The sequence below is a fragment of the Amphiura filiformis genome, chromosome 17 (genome assembly GCF_039555335.1).
Source record: "Amphiura filiformis chromosome 17, Afil_fr2py, whole genome shotgun sequence".
In the NCBI taxonomy this organism is placed as follows: domain Eukaryota; kingdom Metazoa; phylum Echinodermata; class Ophiuroidea; order Amphilepidida; family Amphiuridae; genus Amphiura; species Amphiura filiformis.
Window position 1 is genome coordinate 20,168,427 of NC_092644.1, and position 18,424 is coordinate 20,186,850.

Consider the following 18,424-nt stretch of genomic DNA (forward strand, 5'->3'; position numbering starts at 1 on the left):
AGGTGCATCCCTCAAATGCGCCCATCATCCATGTCGCTCTTCCATGACAACGATTGCCTCAAGCACATTCCGAGGAAAACCGAATACCCCCAATTTTTGCTCCATGCCTGTATCAAGATGGCAGTCTTCTCTAATTCTGTGGGTTACACCCCACATCGTCATCGTGCCTATATCTTTGTGTTAAAAATTGCCGTGATAGTACAGCGAATCCTCTCGTTTTTTAGCAGCTACGCATCACGATTTTGTTCGAGATAGGCCGAGCGACTCAGGCTAAGCATACCATGACTATCATATGAGATACCACAGCGTTTCTATATTCTACACATTATTACGATTTGTGCATGCTCTACATGTAGTACCCCATATGATGTTTCTATTACAAGAACAAAATTTGTGTTCAGGTAAAAGCAGGGTTTTGTTTCCAGTACACTCACTCGAAAAGCAGTACACTAACTAGAAGGCTATATATTTGTACACAAATACGGCTATACCCGCATGTTATCGGTGTACCCAAACTTACATTTGCTGAGGACTTAAAATAAAGAAATTGTAAAAAAGGCGCCCAATTGGGCAGAAAATGTGTAAACAGTGAAAGTTCAAGTCACAAGCTTTAATTGAATGTCGGTTGCACTGTCGTAGCACTTAAAATAAAGAAATTGTAAAAGGCCCCTCCCAGGGGAGGCATCTCTTACTCTCCATAGGTTGCTGTTGTCAGTCTCTCTTATTCACAGTGAGGCTATGCAATATGATTAGGGAAAACTATTCCAGAGGGAGCATGTAAATTAAATGGAACAGCCATTCCAGAGGGAGTATGTAAATTAAACGGAACAGCCTATTTTGGGGCCATTTCAGAGGGAGTATGTAAATTAAATGGAACAGCCAATGGATATGTAATTTAACTGAACAGCCTTAACGCTTCACGCTGGTATTTACAATTATTATATTATAATATGGATCTGTCTGTTTAGTCCTATGTGTGGGGTGGGGTGGGGTGTTAGTAACAATATATATAATTCTCAGGTGCTATCTGTGTACAAATTCTGAGCCCGAAGCTGCTTTATTTGATGAGAAACGGCCGGCCCTTTGTTTTAACATTTGGGGCCATGGGGCCCATTATATTTGAGTTATGAGGTCCATGTACATATCTTGAAGTATAATTCTCTAGTGCTATCAAGCGACTCAAGCTGGGCACTGTAGCTGCTTTATTTACTGAGTAATGGCCGGCCCTATGTTTTAGCGCTTGGGGCCCTGGGGCCCATATTACGTGATATATGGGGCTCATATGTACATATAACAATGTAATTTTCAGGTGTAATCTGTGTACAAACTCTGAGCCCTAAAGCTGCTTTATATGATGAGAAACGGCTGGCCCTTTGTTTTAACATTTGGGGCCCTGGGGCCCATTGTATTTGACTTATGAGGCTCATGTACATATGTTGAAGTATAATTCTGTAATTATATCAGTAGGCTAAAGCTGGGCATTGTAGCTTCTTTATTTACTAAGTAACGGCCGGCCCTATGTTTTAGGGTTTGGGGCTCTGAGGCCCATATTGTGTGACACATGGGGCTCATATACACATATAACAATATAATGCTGAAGACCGTTTAGTGTATCAAATCTGAACCCTGTAGCTGCTTTATTTACTGAGTAACGGCCGGCCCTATGATTTGAGTTTGGGGCCCTGGGGCCCATATAATGTGATATATGGGGCTCACATGTACATATAACAATATAATTTTCAGGTGCAATCTGTGTACAAACTGTGAGCCCTAAAGCTGCTTTATTTGATGAGAAACGGCCGGCCATTTGTTTTAACATTTGGGGCCCTGGGGCCCATAATATTTGATTTATGAGACTCATGTACATATGTTGAAGTATGATTCTCTAGTTCTATCAGTAGACTCAAGCTGGGCATTGTAGGTGCTTTATTTACAGAGTAACGGCCGGCTCTATGTTTTAGCGTTTGGGGCCCTGGGGCCCATATTATGTGACACATGGGGCTCATATATACATATAGTAGTATAATGCTTAAGACCTATTAGTGTACCAAATCTGAACCCTGTAACTATTTTATTTGCTGAGAAATGGCCGGCCCTTTGTTTTAACATTTGGGCCTCTGGGGCCCCTAGCCTTTAACATCTGGGCCCAAAAATGGGCAAAAGGCACATTGAAAACTTAGGGCTCATACATGTACCACATATGAGCCCTAGTGCCCTTATAGTTTTAGAGCTAGCCTTGTCAATCTGTTGCCCCTTATTTTAACATTTGGGGCCCTGGGGCCCATAATATATGACATATGGGGCTCATGTAAACTTGTATATATAGAGTACCCCTATGGCTATCAGTGTACCAACTTAGGGCCCTGAGGCTGCTTCATCTGATGAGAAACGGCATAGTTTGTGTTTTTACATTTGGGCCCCTGGGGCCCGTGACCTTGACCTCTGGGGCCGAGATGGGCAAAGGCACATCTGCGGGTAGGGCCCATAAGTGTACTACATATGGGCCCTGGGGCCCTTGTAGTTTTAGCGCTAGCCTTGACAGAATGATGTGTTTGATAGAAGAAGGAGGAGAAGGAGATGAAACCACAGAATGGCAATATACCCGTCCATGCTTCGCATGCGGGTATAATTAGCGGGGCCTTGCAGCTTGCTGTGGATATCTTTTACAGCATTTTTAATGTAAAAAATTTGAAATCCAATGTAAAAATTGAGATTTTTTTTGAGAATGACAATTATATGTATAGGAATAAAGGAACGCGTTTAGCCCATTTAGTTAAGTTCCAGGTGCACGTCCTTTAACACAATACATATGTAAACTTTCTTTATCTGTGTCAATAATAGAATATTGATTTCAACGGAGTATTGACCTGTATGGAAAAAATATTTATAATACAGGGTGTTGACACTGTGCACCCTACAATATTTTAAGCTTACTGTGAGAAGTGTGTCTCCCTGTACTTGGGATTAATGGATGGAGTAGTTTCATGGTTCATTTACTCAATTCTAAATGCACTATATGGGGAAAGCGGAAGTCTGAATATAATCATTAATTTATACTTGGCACAAATTTTAATCCACTGCCAGCTTTTATGTGCAGCAGTTAACTGATTTACCTGTGATTAGATACCCATGAAGACCTTTTAAATAACAAATTAGTATGTTTTGGGAGTTGTATGCAACCTTAAGAGTTGTTAGCATGATGTCTTGATTATTGATATTGGTTCTTGCTATAATAATTGTGCTTTGCTTTGCTATGACTACTAATATACATAAATGATTCCCATCTTTTTGAGTACTCACTTTCTTTTCCAAATACCTTAAATACAATGGTTTATTGCATTTAAATGGATGCTGTTATTGCAATGTATATATTGCATCATATAATAAAAAACAGAGATAAAAAGACTAGTTCATTTCTGAAATTCTGACAACTAGACAGAAAATGCGGTACAGCGTAGGTCGGCAACCAATCATTGTGCGCCTTTACCCTGATGTCAGACGCGAACTAGTCTTTTTATCTCTGTCTTTCAATATGTGACCGTTCACGGCGAATGAGCCGTAAATTCCTCCCCCGGTCAATTTTGTTTTATTTTGTGTTTAAAAAATAAACATCATAAAGTTAAAAATGGTATATCATTTGACTTCAAACGATATCCAGAAGCGGGGTTATGGTTTGTTAAACTTTGCTCCTTCAACAAAATTCGCTTGTTTCGTTTCTACATGTGTCTCTTTTTCCACATTGCTGGCAATAAATATCAAACAGTCATAATTGGCGGTCATATCAAATCATCCCCAAGTCAACGAGGTTTAAGAAAGTTCTCTCATTGTTAATTGTTGGTTATGCATACCTATACAAAATACAATGCCTGGTAACCCACCACTTGAACAGGATTTAGCAAAAGCAAACAAAGACCAGAGCTATTAAAGGTTCTATAGCCATAAGGTAGAAGCTTATTATCCACTTCAACAATAGGATAATTGATTAGTGTTTCACTATCAAAATGAGATCGATGTCGGGCCAGCTTAAGTTACCGATGAATATGACCTTCGTACACATTTTACACCGTAACTCAGAATACAATTGAGGGAATTTACGGCTCATTTGTGCTGCCGGGTCACATATAGCAGTGGTTCTCAATAGGTGGACCGTGAGCCCACAGATATTGGAATACCAGATCAGGCCCACAGTGGTTGGTCCTTAATCAGCTCTGAAATGTACAGTAAACATATAAATAAGGTGTATTTGGTAAAGCCACAATTTCTCTGTGATACAGAAAAACGGAAAAATTCACGGAATTCCAAGTTTGCTCACGGAAATTTGAAAATGCCACAAAACAGTAACTTTTGTGTTGATTTGCAAAATAAAACAAAGAAAAGTGATTATTTAACAGTAATCAACCATTAATCAATTCATTCTAGCATTAATTCTAGGCCTACGATGCAAGATTCTGACCATACTGCAGCAAATGGTAAGACAAAATACACTTTCAAAACATGCTTTTCATTGCTTTATAGTGGAAAACGAAAAATCACGGAAATCATCCAATTTGTAACACAGATTTTAAATTTTGTAACACCGAGAAATCGTGGCTTTAATATTTGGCCCTCAAACAGGAAACACAGATCCTTGAAATGTACTTGGGCCTATGAGGCTCTGAGTAAATATAATTGAGAACTCCTGTATAAAAGTATACAAATACTACATGGTTTATATTGGGGAAATAGGGCAAACTATTTTTCCCCCGAGGTACTGGTTATGGGCCTACCGAGGGCAAAATATAAACAGATATAAACCATGTAGTGTTTGTTTTATAACACCAAACTTTGGCAATGGTGATAAGGTTTTCATGTAGATTAAGGAAAACTATAAACATAATTTTTCACCAGATTTGCCGTCGCCAATAATAAAGGAGACAAGCAGAAAAAGTGTTCCCGCCCAGGAACCGAACCCAGGACCTCAGGTTTACAAGACCTGGTAATTTTTCACCAGATTTGCCGTCGCAAATAATACAGGAGACAGGCAAAAAAATTGATCCGGCCCGGGAACCGAACCCAGGACCTCAGGTTTACAAGACCTGTGCCTTAACCATTTGGTCTTGTAAACCTGAGGTCCTGGGTTTGATTCCCAGGCGGGATCACTGGTGAAGAATTATGTTTATATACATAATTCCCATCAATCACGCCACTGCTTTTCTATGTTATAGGGAAAACTATCGCATAGTGAAATAGGTTGTGCAATTTGTGATTGACCAATAAAGTGGCATGATTTGTTCATGAATATTTATGAGTTGTAGTAATGTTACATAGAAGCTCAAAAGGAATTGAAGTAGCTTGACATTCACGATTGAGGCAGTCAAGTTAGCTCAATTGTTAAAGCGTTCGACTATGGTGCGAGAGGTTGCGGGTTCGAACCCTGACGGTGCCTATAATATGCTCTCGTGGAAAATTGAGTTAGCTTGAAATTCCCCTAGACAAGGAACTTACTGCTAATTGTCTCGTTGTAACCCGTACGAAACTCGGGGAGCTGATCCTGGTTGCGATGGTTATTTGTGGAATGTATAGGGTGTGCGCTCTTGCAGCAGCATAGTCCCTGATTTGTTGTTAAATGGTTTATGGAATGATGTGGGGCCGTAGAGGTCAGCGACAACCTGTAAAGTGTGCTGAGGCTTGTGGATCAATGTCTAGGCGTTGTGCATGTGCGTAGCGCACTATAAATCACTGCACTTTCTTCTTTTTTTCATATAAAAATAATGGTTTGTAATATTTTACAAAACATGTACATGTATATACACATATATAAACATGCATTCTAGTTTAAATATGTGAGAAATTTGGTACTGTGACCCACACTTTTATTTCCATTTTCCATTTGTTCATGTATACAATGGTAATCTACATAAACTGTACGCAAAAACACCGTAAAACCTTGTCTACAAGCATATAGAGTGTTTTGATGAAAGATCAAATATGAGGCAGCCGTAAATATCGCAATACAATATATTGGTCATTCAACAATACTTATTTGTATACGATTGTATCGGAAATATATTAGCTAAAGCTCCATAATGTTATAATTTTGTGGATGGAGGGTGCCTGGATTAATTTAGCTTTCATCAAAAACACTATATATGCTTGTAGACTAGGTTTTACGGTATCATTACACCAATACCCTGTAGAGACTACTTATATGCGAGGCTTTTTTTTTTATGATACTGAACCTCAACCAACAGGTTCCATGCATAAGAAATTTTTCTGCCCATTGTTTAATGATGAAAATTATTTTGTTGTAGTGCAAATGACAAAAAAGAATATACACCCTTTTTCACCAGATCAATGCACGGCCCTGAACAGGGAGTGCCATTGTGATAGGATAAATTAAACCATTGACTTTTGTCATTTGCACGTCAATAAAATCATATCAGTCATTAACTTCATTCATAAACATAAAAACTATTGCTGCTATAATGATACTTTGTTAGTAAGGTATTAAAAAATTATTAAAAGTAAAATAAAAAATCCATCATCGGTGGGCAAAATTTGATCACCCGTAATTAAATTGACCAAGCCAGTGCTTTATAAATATGCGCACGTCATAGAGTAATACACCAACACAAAATTGCTTCCATGCATTGATTAGTCCATTGCCTCCATATATTAATAGCATTTATAAAGATACTACTAATTAATGCTATACAGCTTGATATGAACATGATATTGGCAATTTGTGAGACGCAGGTAAGATTAAGCAATTCTCTCCTCTAAAGCACTTTCCCGACCTGTTTGCAACAGGCTCATTGCGGCATGACAGCATAACAGCTTTTCTCTGTGTATATAGTCCTGGTGGATGATATCAACTAAAGGTCCAATTTTGATGACTTGGTTTCAAGAATCCACCATCATCTGTCTTCTCCAAGTGTCTGTAGCATGGTATCCACAGTTTCTATGTCTGTATTAAACTTGTCCAACTGCAATATACAAAGAAAAAAGAAAGCTATGATTTAGTAACGTTCAAATAAGAATTCAGAAGTTTATAGTGGAGCAGCTATTTTTGTACCAAAGTGAATATATTCTCAAAAACTTTGGAGTGAGTATCCTGCCTTCTCTGCACCAAGGCACCAGTCGATATTGCCATTCACCTTTTCAGTAATTCCCATAAGCCTTTGCAGGTTGACCTGAGATGTTGTCATTTGACATCAAGCCAATATGCACATCGCTTAGCAAACATTGTTACTGCACATTTGAAAGTTGTGAAATTCGTAGTAACAATGTACGCATCACCATGACAAAAATGGCAAAGGCTTATACCGTATTTCGTCAAATAAACACCCCCGGGGGCGTTACATTTTCCCAAGGGGGGCATTTATTAGAGGTACAGTCATTTTTAGCACGACAATTCCCGTTAAAATCATTAGGTAAGCTTAAAAGTCACGCTAAAATGACGAACTATGAACTTTTGACACTGACTTTTGGTTCACTTCCGGTGTTCCGATGCAGATTTTCGCCAATTATTGACGCTATTATTGGCCATGTGGGCAACTTGGTAAGCTTACTACACAAGATAGCATGGAAATATCGGCATTTTTTAAACATCTTGGTTGAAAATAGTGGTGGGGGGCGTTTATTTGAGGGGGGGTGACTATTTGACGAAATATGGTAGGTGAAAATTATATACTTAGTTCTCTGGGTTGATAGGATGAACAAATATTAATCTTTACCCAGAGTAGCCAGCACACATAAACGTTGAAAAAAACCCAGTGCATCTGGCCAGATTTGTACTGGTGACCTTCATATTACTAGTACGAAGCTCTGCCAATTGAGCCACAGAGGCACAATGTTCTCAGTATGCCTCTGTGGCTCAATTGGCAGAGCGTTGTGCTAGTGATACAAAGGTTTCCGGTTCGAATCTGGCCAGATGCACTGAGGTTTTTTTCAACGTTTATGTGCGCTGGCTGCTCTGGGTAAAGATTAATATTTGTTCAAAGGCTTATTGGATTTACCAAAAAGGTGAATTATCACAGGATCTCACTGATTCCAAGGTAGTATTGGTAACAACCACTGTCCCTGCATACACACCAATAGAACTTGATGTTATGTGGGTACAATTTCAAATGTATCCTCCACCCCTCATCAAAACAACAATGGCAAAATCCACTTTCGGCAAAAAATTGTTAAATTTAAAACCATATAGAAAAAAACCAACAAAATAAAATGATGCAAAACCATATAAAATTATGAAACATGTTGGTATCCAACCCACTACTAAAATGTTTTGATCAATTTTTTCCTAGTCCGACGAGTAGGACCTACTGGTCAGACTATTTTTCCAAGTGTATTCATCGCATATTTTACGCACAAAATATCAAGCGTGTGCACTTTGCGCAAAGTAATACACACTGGATGGTTACTATTGGTTAGTATTATGCTGAATTTGTATAAAGGATGTGACAAAGCATTTTATTGTAACTTTCATAAAATAAAACATATAGGCCTATATATATCCTACCATATTTTGCATCAATTCCTGGGCATCCTTTGGTACTCTAGTAGCATAGTCTTTTACATCCATCTGTTTCAATAGTTTTTCTCTCTTTCCTACAAGCTTTGCTTTCCTATTCCTGGCTAGTTGTAGTGCTTCTTTGATATTAATTGCATCCTGTATGGAAGAAATATTATTATGTATCAATGATATTTTATGTGGTTACATTTGTACAGGGTGTATCAAAATGATTGGTACCGTCAGTTTTCAGTGATTATGGACAAGACTGCTTCATCACAATGCAACATAGGATGCACCTAATTTGTAGACAAATAATGTGAACGATTATAAACTATAAATTGAGGCAATTTTACTGTGATCCAAAGCTGCATTTGGAAGAGGCAGGCTTTTCAATAAACATGAAAACAGATGGGTACCAATCATTTTGATACAACCTGTATAGTTTACAACAGTTTAATATCATAATAGACCAAGAACAGAGTCGATACCACCAAGACTAGCGGCGTGGTCTATGAGATCGAATGCAAAAGGTGTGACAAGTCCTACATTGGCGAGACAGGAAGACCTTTTGGGGTAAGACTTAAAGAGCATAAAGAAGACACAGAAAAAAAAAGTACACAGAAAATACACAGAAAAAAACCCAAAACAGAACAGTGTCAACTTCTGAACTGAACAAATCTGCCATACTTGACAAAGACTGGAATCAGCAAACAAGATTGATCAGAGAAGCAATTTAGATTAAAAGGCAGGGGGACAAAACAGTCAACCGGGACATCGGTAGTTACTCTCCAGACCACGTACACTATCCACTAATAATCATAAGAACTAAGCAACAAGGGATGCGAAAAGCATTTGAAGTTGCAGACTATTCTGTGGGAAAGATGGATCCCAGTGGTTATTCTGAAGCAGTCATTATAATAAAAGACAGAGATTTTATCATGTCTGACGTCATCTGTCAATCAAACTCGAGCACGATTTGTTTACAAGTGTCGTGATGATGAATTGCTGAACGCGGCGGTATAATCAGGTGCCTTATTGTTAATTTTGCACCTTCAAACATGCGAACCATCTCAAAAGTTAGGTCTTTATAGTAGGAAACTTTCTTTCGCGAAGGCACCATGTCAACAATGCCTAGAAAAGCTGCTTTTTGCCTTGTAAATGTACGTAATTTTTCGCCATTTGCACCGGATAAATCGGCCTTCCTATTACGCACTATTGACCTGTGTAAACCAATCAAGGATCGTAATTGACAGTGACATCAGATGCGATAAAATCTTTTTATCCCTGTCTTTCATTATAGCCAAAATAGCAGAAGTCTAAAAATAGCGAGTACTTTTGAATTAAAAAAAGTCTTCCATAGGGGTGTATAGATTTCAACTGGAAAGGCCCTATGAGTTAACATGTCAAGTTAGCTCAATCGATAAGGCGTTCGACTATGGTGCGACAGGTTGGAGGTTCGAACCCTGGCGGTGCCTAGTATGCTCTCATGGAAAAATTGAGCTAGCTTGAAATTCCCCTGGACAAGGAACTTACTGCTAATTGTCTCGTTGTAACCCGTACAAAACTCAGGGAGCTGATCCTGGTTGCGAAGGTTATTTGTGGAATGTCTAGGTTGTGTGCTCTTGTAGCAGCAAAGTCCCTGATTTGTTGTTAAATGGTTTATGGAATGATGTGGGGCCATAGTGGTCAGCAACTACCTGTAAAGTGTGCTGAGACTTGTGAATCAACATCTAGGCGTCGTGCCTGTGTGTAGCGCACTATAAATCACTGCGCTTTTTTTAATCATCACTATAAACAACAAACAACTTTTCTTTACCTGTAGATTGAGATAAACATCAATGTTCTGGTGCACAGTAGCTTTAGCACACCTAGTGGTGGGAGGTGATCCACCTGATGTAATGTCCACAGAGGGGCACCTTGATAATGCTGATATCACAGAGGAGTAATTTGACAACTTGGTCCTAGTTTCTGTATCATTGCAACACAGTGTAACTGTAACAAAAACAGATAATAAAAATTATAATGATAATATGAAACTTGATGAGCACAAGCCTCTGTCAAAATTGGGTTATTCCAGTTTAAGTCTATGGTTACCTGAATGGGTGTCTCCATTTGAAATCTACACCCCCTGTGTGGGAGATTAAGGTCATGTCTTCCACAGGGTGTGTGTGGATTTCAACTGGAATAGCCCATTAAAGCAGCTCTTAAGGCCAGAGTAATGGAAGACACATTCGTCCACGACCGAATTTGAGATTTTTTGATATTTATCAACACTAAGATGTATTCTTTCACTTGAAACTGATAAAATACAACTTGCTAATATTTATTCGTATTTTTGCTTGATTTATTTCACTCTTTTCAACTCTAAAAAGTCACATGGCTCAAGACAGCTTAGTAAATTGGCGGAAATAATGAGTCAGAAATGCGCGAATGCGAAATATTGTGACTACGCAGCGCGATTCAAGGCGCTTGACGCAAGCGCAACTCTCTGGCGTATGTCCAACGCAGTCAAGGCGATTCGGTATGTTGTTAACGCCAGCAAATGTGGTGTAAACAAAACAAAAATTTGCAGTCAACATGCCACTTAGATTTTTTACTTATTTTGAATTTTGGCGCACTGAAAGCAGAGATAATAGATTCATTGGTGCACAAAGATGCATATTTAGACCATGCACCAGATACAGCTTTTACAAGTGTGAAAGTCTTACCGTTTTAAAATTTAAGGACGTTTTGTGCATAATTTTGACATTTTTTTTACTAAAACGTCAATTTCTCAGAGTTCACTTTTGACAATATTGCGTGATTTTTGTGACAAGATAACTCGAAAAATATGCAAGCAAAGGGTAAACTTTTTGCACTATCCTTTAGAGTACATCAAAGTCTAGGGAAGGTTTTTTCATTTTTTCAAAATATTTGTTTTAAACAAAAATATACACCATTATGTGCAATTTAGCTTAATAGAGTGACAAAATGGCTTTTTTCACATGTTTTTTCAATATTTCAAAAAAGAGACGAATTTCAAAAAATAAAAAACCTTCCCTAAGTTCATGTCTCTTCTTCATGAAAAGCTAAGAATTTTTTTTTACTCCGACGGATTTTTTTCTAAGTTGTGACAAAAAAGTGGGGTAAAAAAGTGAATTTTTGTGATTTTTTCAAAAACTTGAGATTTTTGAACAAATCTGACGTCACCATGGGATTCCTTGACTCATTTCCTTTCCAAAAATGTATAGTTTTATATACTTTGGACATACAATTCAGAAATAATGAAGCTCGAAAAGGTCCATGTTCTCTCCCATTACACTGCCCTTAAACGGCAAACTTAACTATAATTTGGTTCACCTCAAGTTTGGTAGTGACATCACATCGGTTGCGCTGCAAGCGTGCCAACAAAACGCTCATGTACGTGTGCGTGCACACTTAGGGCGTTTAACATTACGTGTGCGCTTTAATACTGCGGCACGGGAAATACGCACATACATCATACATCACACAGTGAACAATAAAAAGATACAGTAGTACCGGTAAGACATAAAAAGATGCATAACACAGGCAGCTACAAATCAAATTTAAAACCAGATATGAACCAACATTAGACCTTTAAAAGAGAGTGCTCTAAAAATTCAGGTTTCAGGTCTACAGACACTTAAAAGCAATAATGTGTGATTTGCATAAAGAATAGATTCCTATTTAAATGTTTGTTTTCACTGATCACATTATCCCCTTTAAATTTCGAGCCAAACAAATGAGGTATAACAAAGAAAATTGCAATTTCATTCCAGCGCCAACAATGCGTGTACTACACTCGCCGATCGTAACATGTAATACTGCACGGAGCATCGCGCTCGACGTATGTACACATAAGCTGACATCCACAGGAGATGTTAGCAAGCAGTCGATCGATGAACTCTGAATAAAACCGGGTCGACCCGGTTTTAATATAAAAGTTAAATTTTACTGTTATTAAAGCACTTCAGTCTTTTACGTGGTATTTAGTACACCACTCGGCATTATAATTATGCAAAAAGTAGAAATCTGAGTAAAATTGAGGACGTCACTGTGAAACAAATCACACATTATGGCTTTAATATCAGTAAACCAGGACATACTCACCATGTTTTTTTGATGATTTTACCCCATACTGTCCTTGAAGTGAACGAATTGATTGCACTGCACCAAATACATAGTCTATATCATCCTCTATCTGCTTACTTCTGGTTGGCAACTGAGTAAAAAATAAAATAACAAGAATACATTTTTGTGTGCATGTAGAAATATGAAATTCTACCTAGCAACTGCGTAAAGTATATCTAACGTACGATAGAGGATATAAATGCATGATATATGCAATTGAGGACAGTCCTCGGTTGCAGAGAGGTCCACAGTGTAAATGTGAAATGTCTTGTGTGTCCTCGCTTGCCGACATTCACCTATACAACTCTACCAGTGCATCAAAGCTAACAATTATGTTCACACATAAATGAGACTATTTACAGCCAACTGGGGTTATTGACCCTTATACATGCTCTAACACACACACACACACCGCGACCCAGTAGCGCAATTTGGAACCAGGGTTATCCCTGTTTGAAAGTGTGTCACTGATTACAGGACAATAAGTCTCATTTGTGTCCCTGGTTGTATAGGGAAACAAGTGCACAAACGCACACCCCCACCCCCCACCTACATGCGCGGGCATTCAAAGCAAAGACTTGTGATACACATGTGTGTAAATGGGGTTTGTAATGGCATTCAAAGTGAGGACATTTTTACGAACAACACCTTCAAAGTGAGGTCACCTCTGTAAACGCGCATACAAAGTGAGATAATAGCCTACTCAACCGTATACCCTCTATAGGAAGAGTGTTATCCAATGCACATACTCACAAAACAAGGACTCAGATTTTGACCTCACCCAGTCAAAATGTCCTCACTTTGAATGTGGGAAACAATATCTTGTCCTCGCTTTGAATGGCTCAGCGAACGCAACACTGAGCCCCACACAATATGTAAATACCTTATCAGGGGTGGGATATGCTGCCACACAAACACTTGCATAGTCATCTCCTGGTCGCCTAGGTATCCGTTGGTAGAGTTCCTCTGATAGATATGGCATCAATGGACTAACAAGACACAGTCCCGCATCTAGACAATGATGGAGTACATTCTGTGCAGCCATGATGGCTGCTTCATCGGAACCCTGTAAGATGCTTTTGATGGTTTCCTGAGAAGTCAAAGAGAGTCAGCATAATTTTTTAGTCTGGAAAGTATTTTCTGATTCACAATACATTCAAAATTTACGCCAATATTACATTCTGAGATAATTCTGTTTTTAAAAGTCGAAAATATTTTTAAAAACCAGATTGTCTCAGCATCAAGGGAACTTGAGCTTTCATACCACTATATGGTGAACATGTTTTTGACAATTGACATTTGAGATCTGTACATGTATCAGGCACACTGTAACACAGTGGAAATGCCAACCAGAGCTGCCAACCTTCTTGAACTCATTTCAGTATTGTCAAGACTTGACATCAAGGAAATATTGCACCCATGCACATACAGGGTGTCCCAAAAAAGAGGCCCCTCATTGCGCCCTCTTTTTCTCCTATTTCTGAAAAGTTGATCAAATATATTTTGGTATGTAAAGAAACCTTGAGTCGTTAGGTTTAAAAAACTAAAACAATTATATCAATCGGCTCACAACTTTTGAAGATATGCTCTTTTAAAGAAATGTACCCGTTTTTCACTCTGTCCATGGAGAAGGTTTCGCTACTTCGCTACTTCAAACATTCCTCAATGATAACTTTATAAAATAACTTTATTTATGGATGGGCTTTACCGGTGGGTTTATGGGCAATGGATTTTGTTAATAGTGTCGTTAATTTGTGGGTAAAATGGATGCCAAATGGAACTTCTTTTGCTTTACTTGCAATTACTTATTTTTTCTTGGTTATTTTTGCCTTTTTGTTTTATTATGTTTCTTACTTTCTTACTTTGTTGTTTCTTGCTTTCTTTTTTATTTACAACATAAGTCATTTCTCTTTTTAGGATAAAAGTTAGCCCTAAAAGGCTGTTTGGTTTGTCTTTGTTTCTTCTGAAGTGAGTTTACTATGCTGCTCTGCTCTCTACTGGTTGCCTCCTTGGCGAATACAGGTTTCAGCCCTGGTCCTCATTGCATCAATTGCGTTGCGTACATCCTTGTGCACCGGATACTTGCGAATGCATTCAGTATTACGTTTGCGAAGATCTTGGATTTTGCCACAAAGGAAAAAATCAAGTTGTGTGAGGTCTGGTGATCGTGCAGGCCACTCCACACCATGAGCCATCCCAACCACTCTGTTTGCTATCCGTGGACAGAGTGAAAACGGGTACCCAACCCCGTGGCATGAGGTCGGTGATCATGTGCGTGCCACCTGAGGGGTCCTAGGGTCGATTCCCGGGGGTGCTAAGTGAAATCTTTGTTCATCTTCTCTCCTTTTTCGTTCCTTCTCTGCCTTCCGATAGCAAAAAACCAGGGTCTGTGTTAGGGTTTATATGAGATACAACTGGAAGCTGTGATTTGTGAAAAATGCAGTATGTCTGTCTGTTTGTCTGTCTTAAAAAATACCTGAAAAGTATGCTGACCTAAAAGATTGACCATTTTGAGTACACAAACCAAACTTTGTATAACAAATGACAGCTACTGTATCTGCTGATAGCCCCTAACAAAACAAATTTTACTGTTTATTATACAAAACAAATTTTACTGTTTATTATAATAATAATACCGTAAAAACTTGATAGTTAGCATATATGTGCTTACTATCAAGCGCTTTTGAAAACATGACATTTTACCAAAGTCCGGCGCTTTACCAACTGCACTAATGGGGTTGAGACACACATTTATAGGTTTACTTGTTCATATATAGCTATTGTGTATCGATGATTTGCTCAAAACCCTTTACACTTTTGTGGATGGGGCTCTTCATGTTTGCATGTTTTAAAAGCGCTCGATGGTAAGCACATATGCTAACTATCGAGTGTTTACAGTATAATAGAAGCTTACCAAATAGACATCACATAGATGGAGCACTTCATGTTTGCATGTTTTAAAAGCGCTCGATGGTAAGCACATATGCTAACTATCGAGTGTTTACAGTATAATAGAAGCTTACCAAATAGACATCACATAGATGGAGCACCCAAAATCTGTATATAGCACTGGTCACACAGGGGAAGTCGTATTCCTGAAATCCTGTATTACACGTCTCTGCAGCTGCACTTAATTTGCCTAAAATCCAATGGTCCATGGGGCTGAAAGACTGTGAGACCTGTGAAGAGATGGTTTTGTACCAAGTGTTAAAATTTCTCAGCACTATCACTATTTCTGAATCAGTGATTGGTTTTTAGTTCTTCAACAGTTTTTTTTTAATCTCTAGTTAGTTTAAAGTACTAGTTAGTTTAAAGTACTAACACAAGAGGGTTTTAACTATAAAAGTTGACATTTTTTGCCATTGCACATATGCACCACTGGCATATTAAATTACTCCTGCTTTTTGCTACCCCACCTCTTCCAATGATCATAGATTTGATCATATTTAGCCACATTCAAGATCTATTTTCAAACAAAATAAATATTAGATTATGTAAAGTGTATAATATCTAAATAGCTATACAACATCTCTTCTCAACATTACAAAATTTATACATACAACATCATTTTCTTGACTGTGAAGGTTCAGCAGCAAAGTCCCAGTGGGTGCCCAACGGGTAGAGGCCCTGTCCAGTGTTTTTAACCTTTAAAAGTGGTCATAAAAGGTTGCACCTTTCAAACTGCCATTTCTAAATGACCTAACAGAATGATTTAGTTATTCTTCAGACTATTAGTTTTCCCATTTATGGAAATTTGCTTTAAACCTACCTCTTCCAAAGGTCTTGGAGTGAAGTCATCTCCTAATGCTTTTAAGGTAAATTTAGCTGCATTCCAAATCTTGTTGCAAAAGTGAGCATAGTCCTGAACCTGGTTAATGTTCAAATTCACATCTTGACCTGCCAAATCAAATCAGAAATCAATCAAATCAATTCAAAAATCAATTCAATTCATACAACTTTATGCCTCTAGATGGGTGCATCCTTCTTCTTTTGATTTAAGTCGGTAATTAAAGTACACTTTACTGTGTGTATGACTCGTATAAAGATTTAGTGACTTGAGAAATGGTTTTTTGTGTTGACTTTGAAGGCTTCCACTGTCTTTGTGGATGAATTAAAAAAAGGAGTTCTTGTACACTTCTTTGGTGGCCTGGTTTTCAACAAATTTCTGTTGGTGGCCCCTGGTATTTCTAGTATTCAATTTGAGACAAAGTGTTGGAGAGATGGCAACAAGTTGTTGAGCATGGTCAATCTCTTGATTTTTCTCTGTACTCTTAGATCACCCCATTGAAGAACTTCTAGGAGGATTGTGACTGTTCCTTCTTCTCTGCTGTAGTTTCTTTTACAGAATATGGCTGCTTGTCTTTGCACCCTATCCAGAGATTTACTGTTGCAGATTGTATGTGACTCCCATACTGCCACAGCATATTCAAGGTGAGGTCTCACCAAAGAGAGGTACGCTGTGGATTTAACCTCTTCACTGCAACTCCACAAGTTGCGCCTAATTACTCCAAGGGCACTCTGAGCTTTACTTGAAGCTTTTTTGGTTTGTTTATTCCAACTAAAGAATTTGTAAAGGAGGCCAATCAGAGATTTTCTATACAAAATAAGCTACCCAAAAAATTGTGTGTGGGTACATAATTTGTGCATGATATTTCTATATACAAAATTCAGAAGTCAAAGCCACACTCCTTGTATTATTTACATTCCTGTCTTTATTACTTTAAAATATACTGTGAAAATATTGTAAAACATGCTGGCACACATAATCCTGCATGTATCCGTAAGATTCAAAATCAAGAACTTACCTTGTGCCTTGTGTGTACAAAGCGTAAATCTCAATGCATCTGTGCCACATTCTGGAATGCCATTTGGGTAGTCTGCTTTCTGACCAGCTATGGCAAGTTTGAGTTCCTTTGCATCTAGTTTTACATTACCCTGACTAAGCTTGTCATGGAGACCCTACATTATGCACAGCAAAATGAAAAAGAACATCACTAAGTACATGTACAGGATAATGGCCACATTTGTGGATAAGAATGGGCGGCAAGGCCATTCTTATCGACGTTTATAGTGGCTGTATACGGAAAGATTATACTGCAATAACAATTGATTTTGCATTACTTATATGCTAATAAACTAGCTCACTATAAACAAGCTTGATGCATATCAAACACATTAATAATGATTGTACAGGTGCAAGTGCATACAAGGACTCAGCATAATGTAAAATTGCTATCATTTTCAGGTTTCAAATCAAATCCAGGTTTCAAATCATTCAACAGACACACCCCAGAACATGCAAATGCATGGAGTAAATACCACTGTGGAGTAAATACCAATGGCTTTTTTTTTTAATTATAAAGACACAAGTTTGCAGGTAGACAATTTTGAACCAGAACGCACTCCTCATTCTACATATAGCCGCTAGACCCTGAAAGTATCAAGTTTTTGAGTACAAGTTGAGTTTTTAAGATGATTCCAATGATTCTATAGGTCTATTTCAGACTCAGAATAGCTGTGGAGAGGAGAGTGATGAAGAAATATCTCCAACACATTGGCCATCTTTGCACAAATGTACGAACCAATCAATTCAGATATATCTGATTATGGAATGATATCACTCCAGCAACTATGACGTTAGAGGAAGCCGAAAGAAACAAACAAGAAGAAGGGAAAAAGGTACTATCCTCCTGGTTTGGAATGCCGAAGAAAGATGACGAAATGATTATTAAGTGGTAACGGAAATTATGTAATATCCTACACGTTGTGCATCATAACTAGCAATACAACTCAATC

The 18,424-nt window shown here is 38.2% G+C and overlaps 1 protein-coding gene across 1 annotated transcript in view; it reads right to left on the reverse strand.

The window, feature by feature from the left end:
• Window positions 1–4,991: 4,991 nt before the first annotated feature.
• LOC140137440 (valine--tRNA ligase-like) overlaps window positions 4,992–18,424 on the reverse strand; it is an 80,249-nt gene continuing 66,816 nt past the window's right edge. Inside the window, 8 exon segments of the mRNA XM_072159093.1 lie at window positions 4,992–6,965; window positions 8,504–8,653; window positions 10,314–10,489; window positions 12,608–12,719; window positions 13,512–13,718; window positions 15,652–15,807; window positions 16,398–16,525; window positions 17,434–17,587. Of these exon segments, the coding sequence (XP_072015194.1) occupies window positions 6,897–6,965; window positions 8,504–8,653; window positions 10,314–10,489; window positions 12,608–12,719; window positions 13,512–13,718; window positions 15,652–15,807; window positions 16,398–16,525; window positions 17,434–17,587 (1,152 nt within the window). The 3' untranslated portion in view covers window positions 4,992–6,896.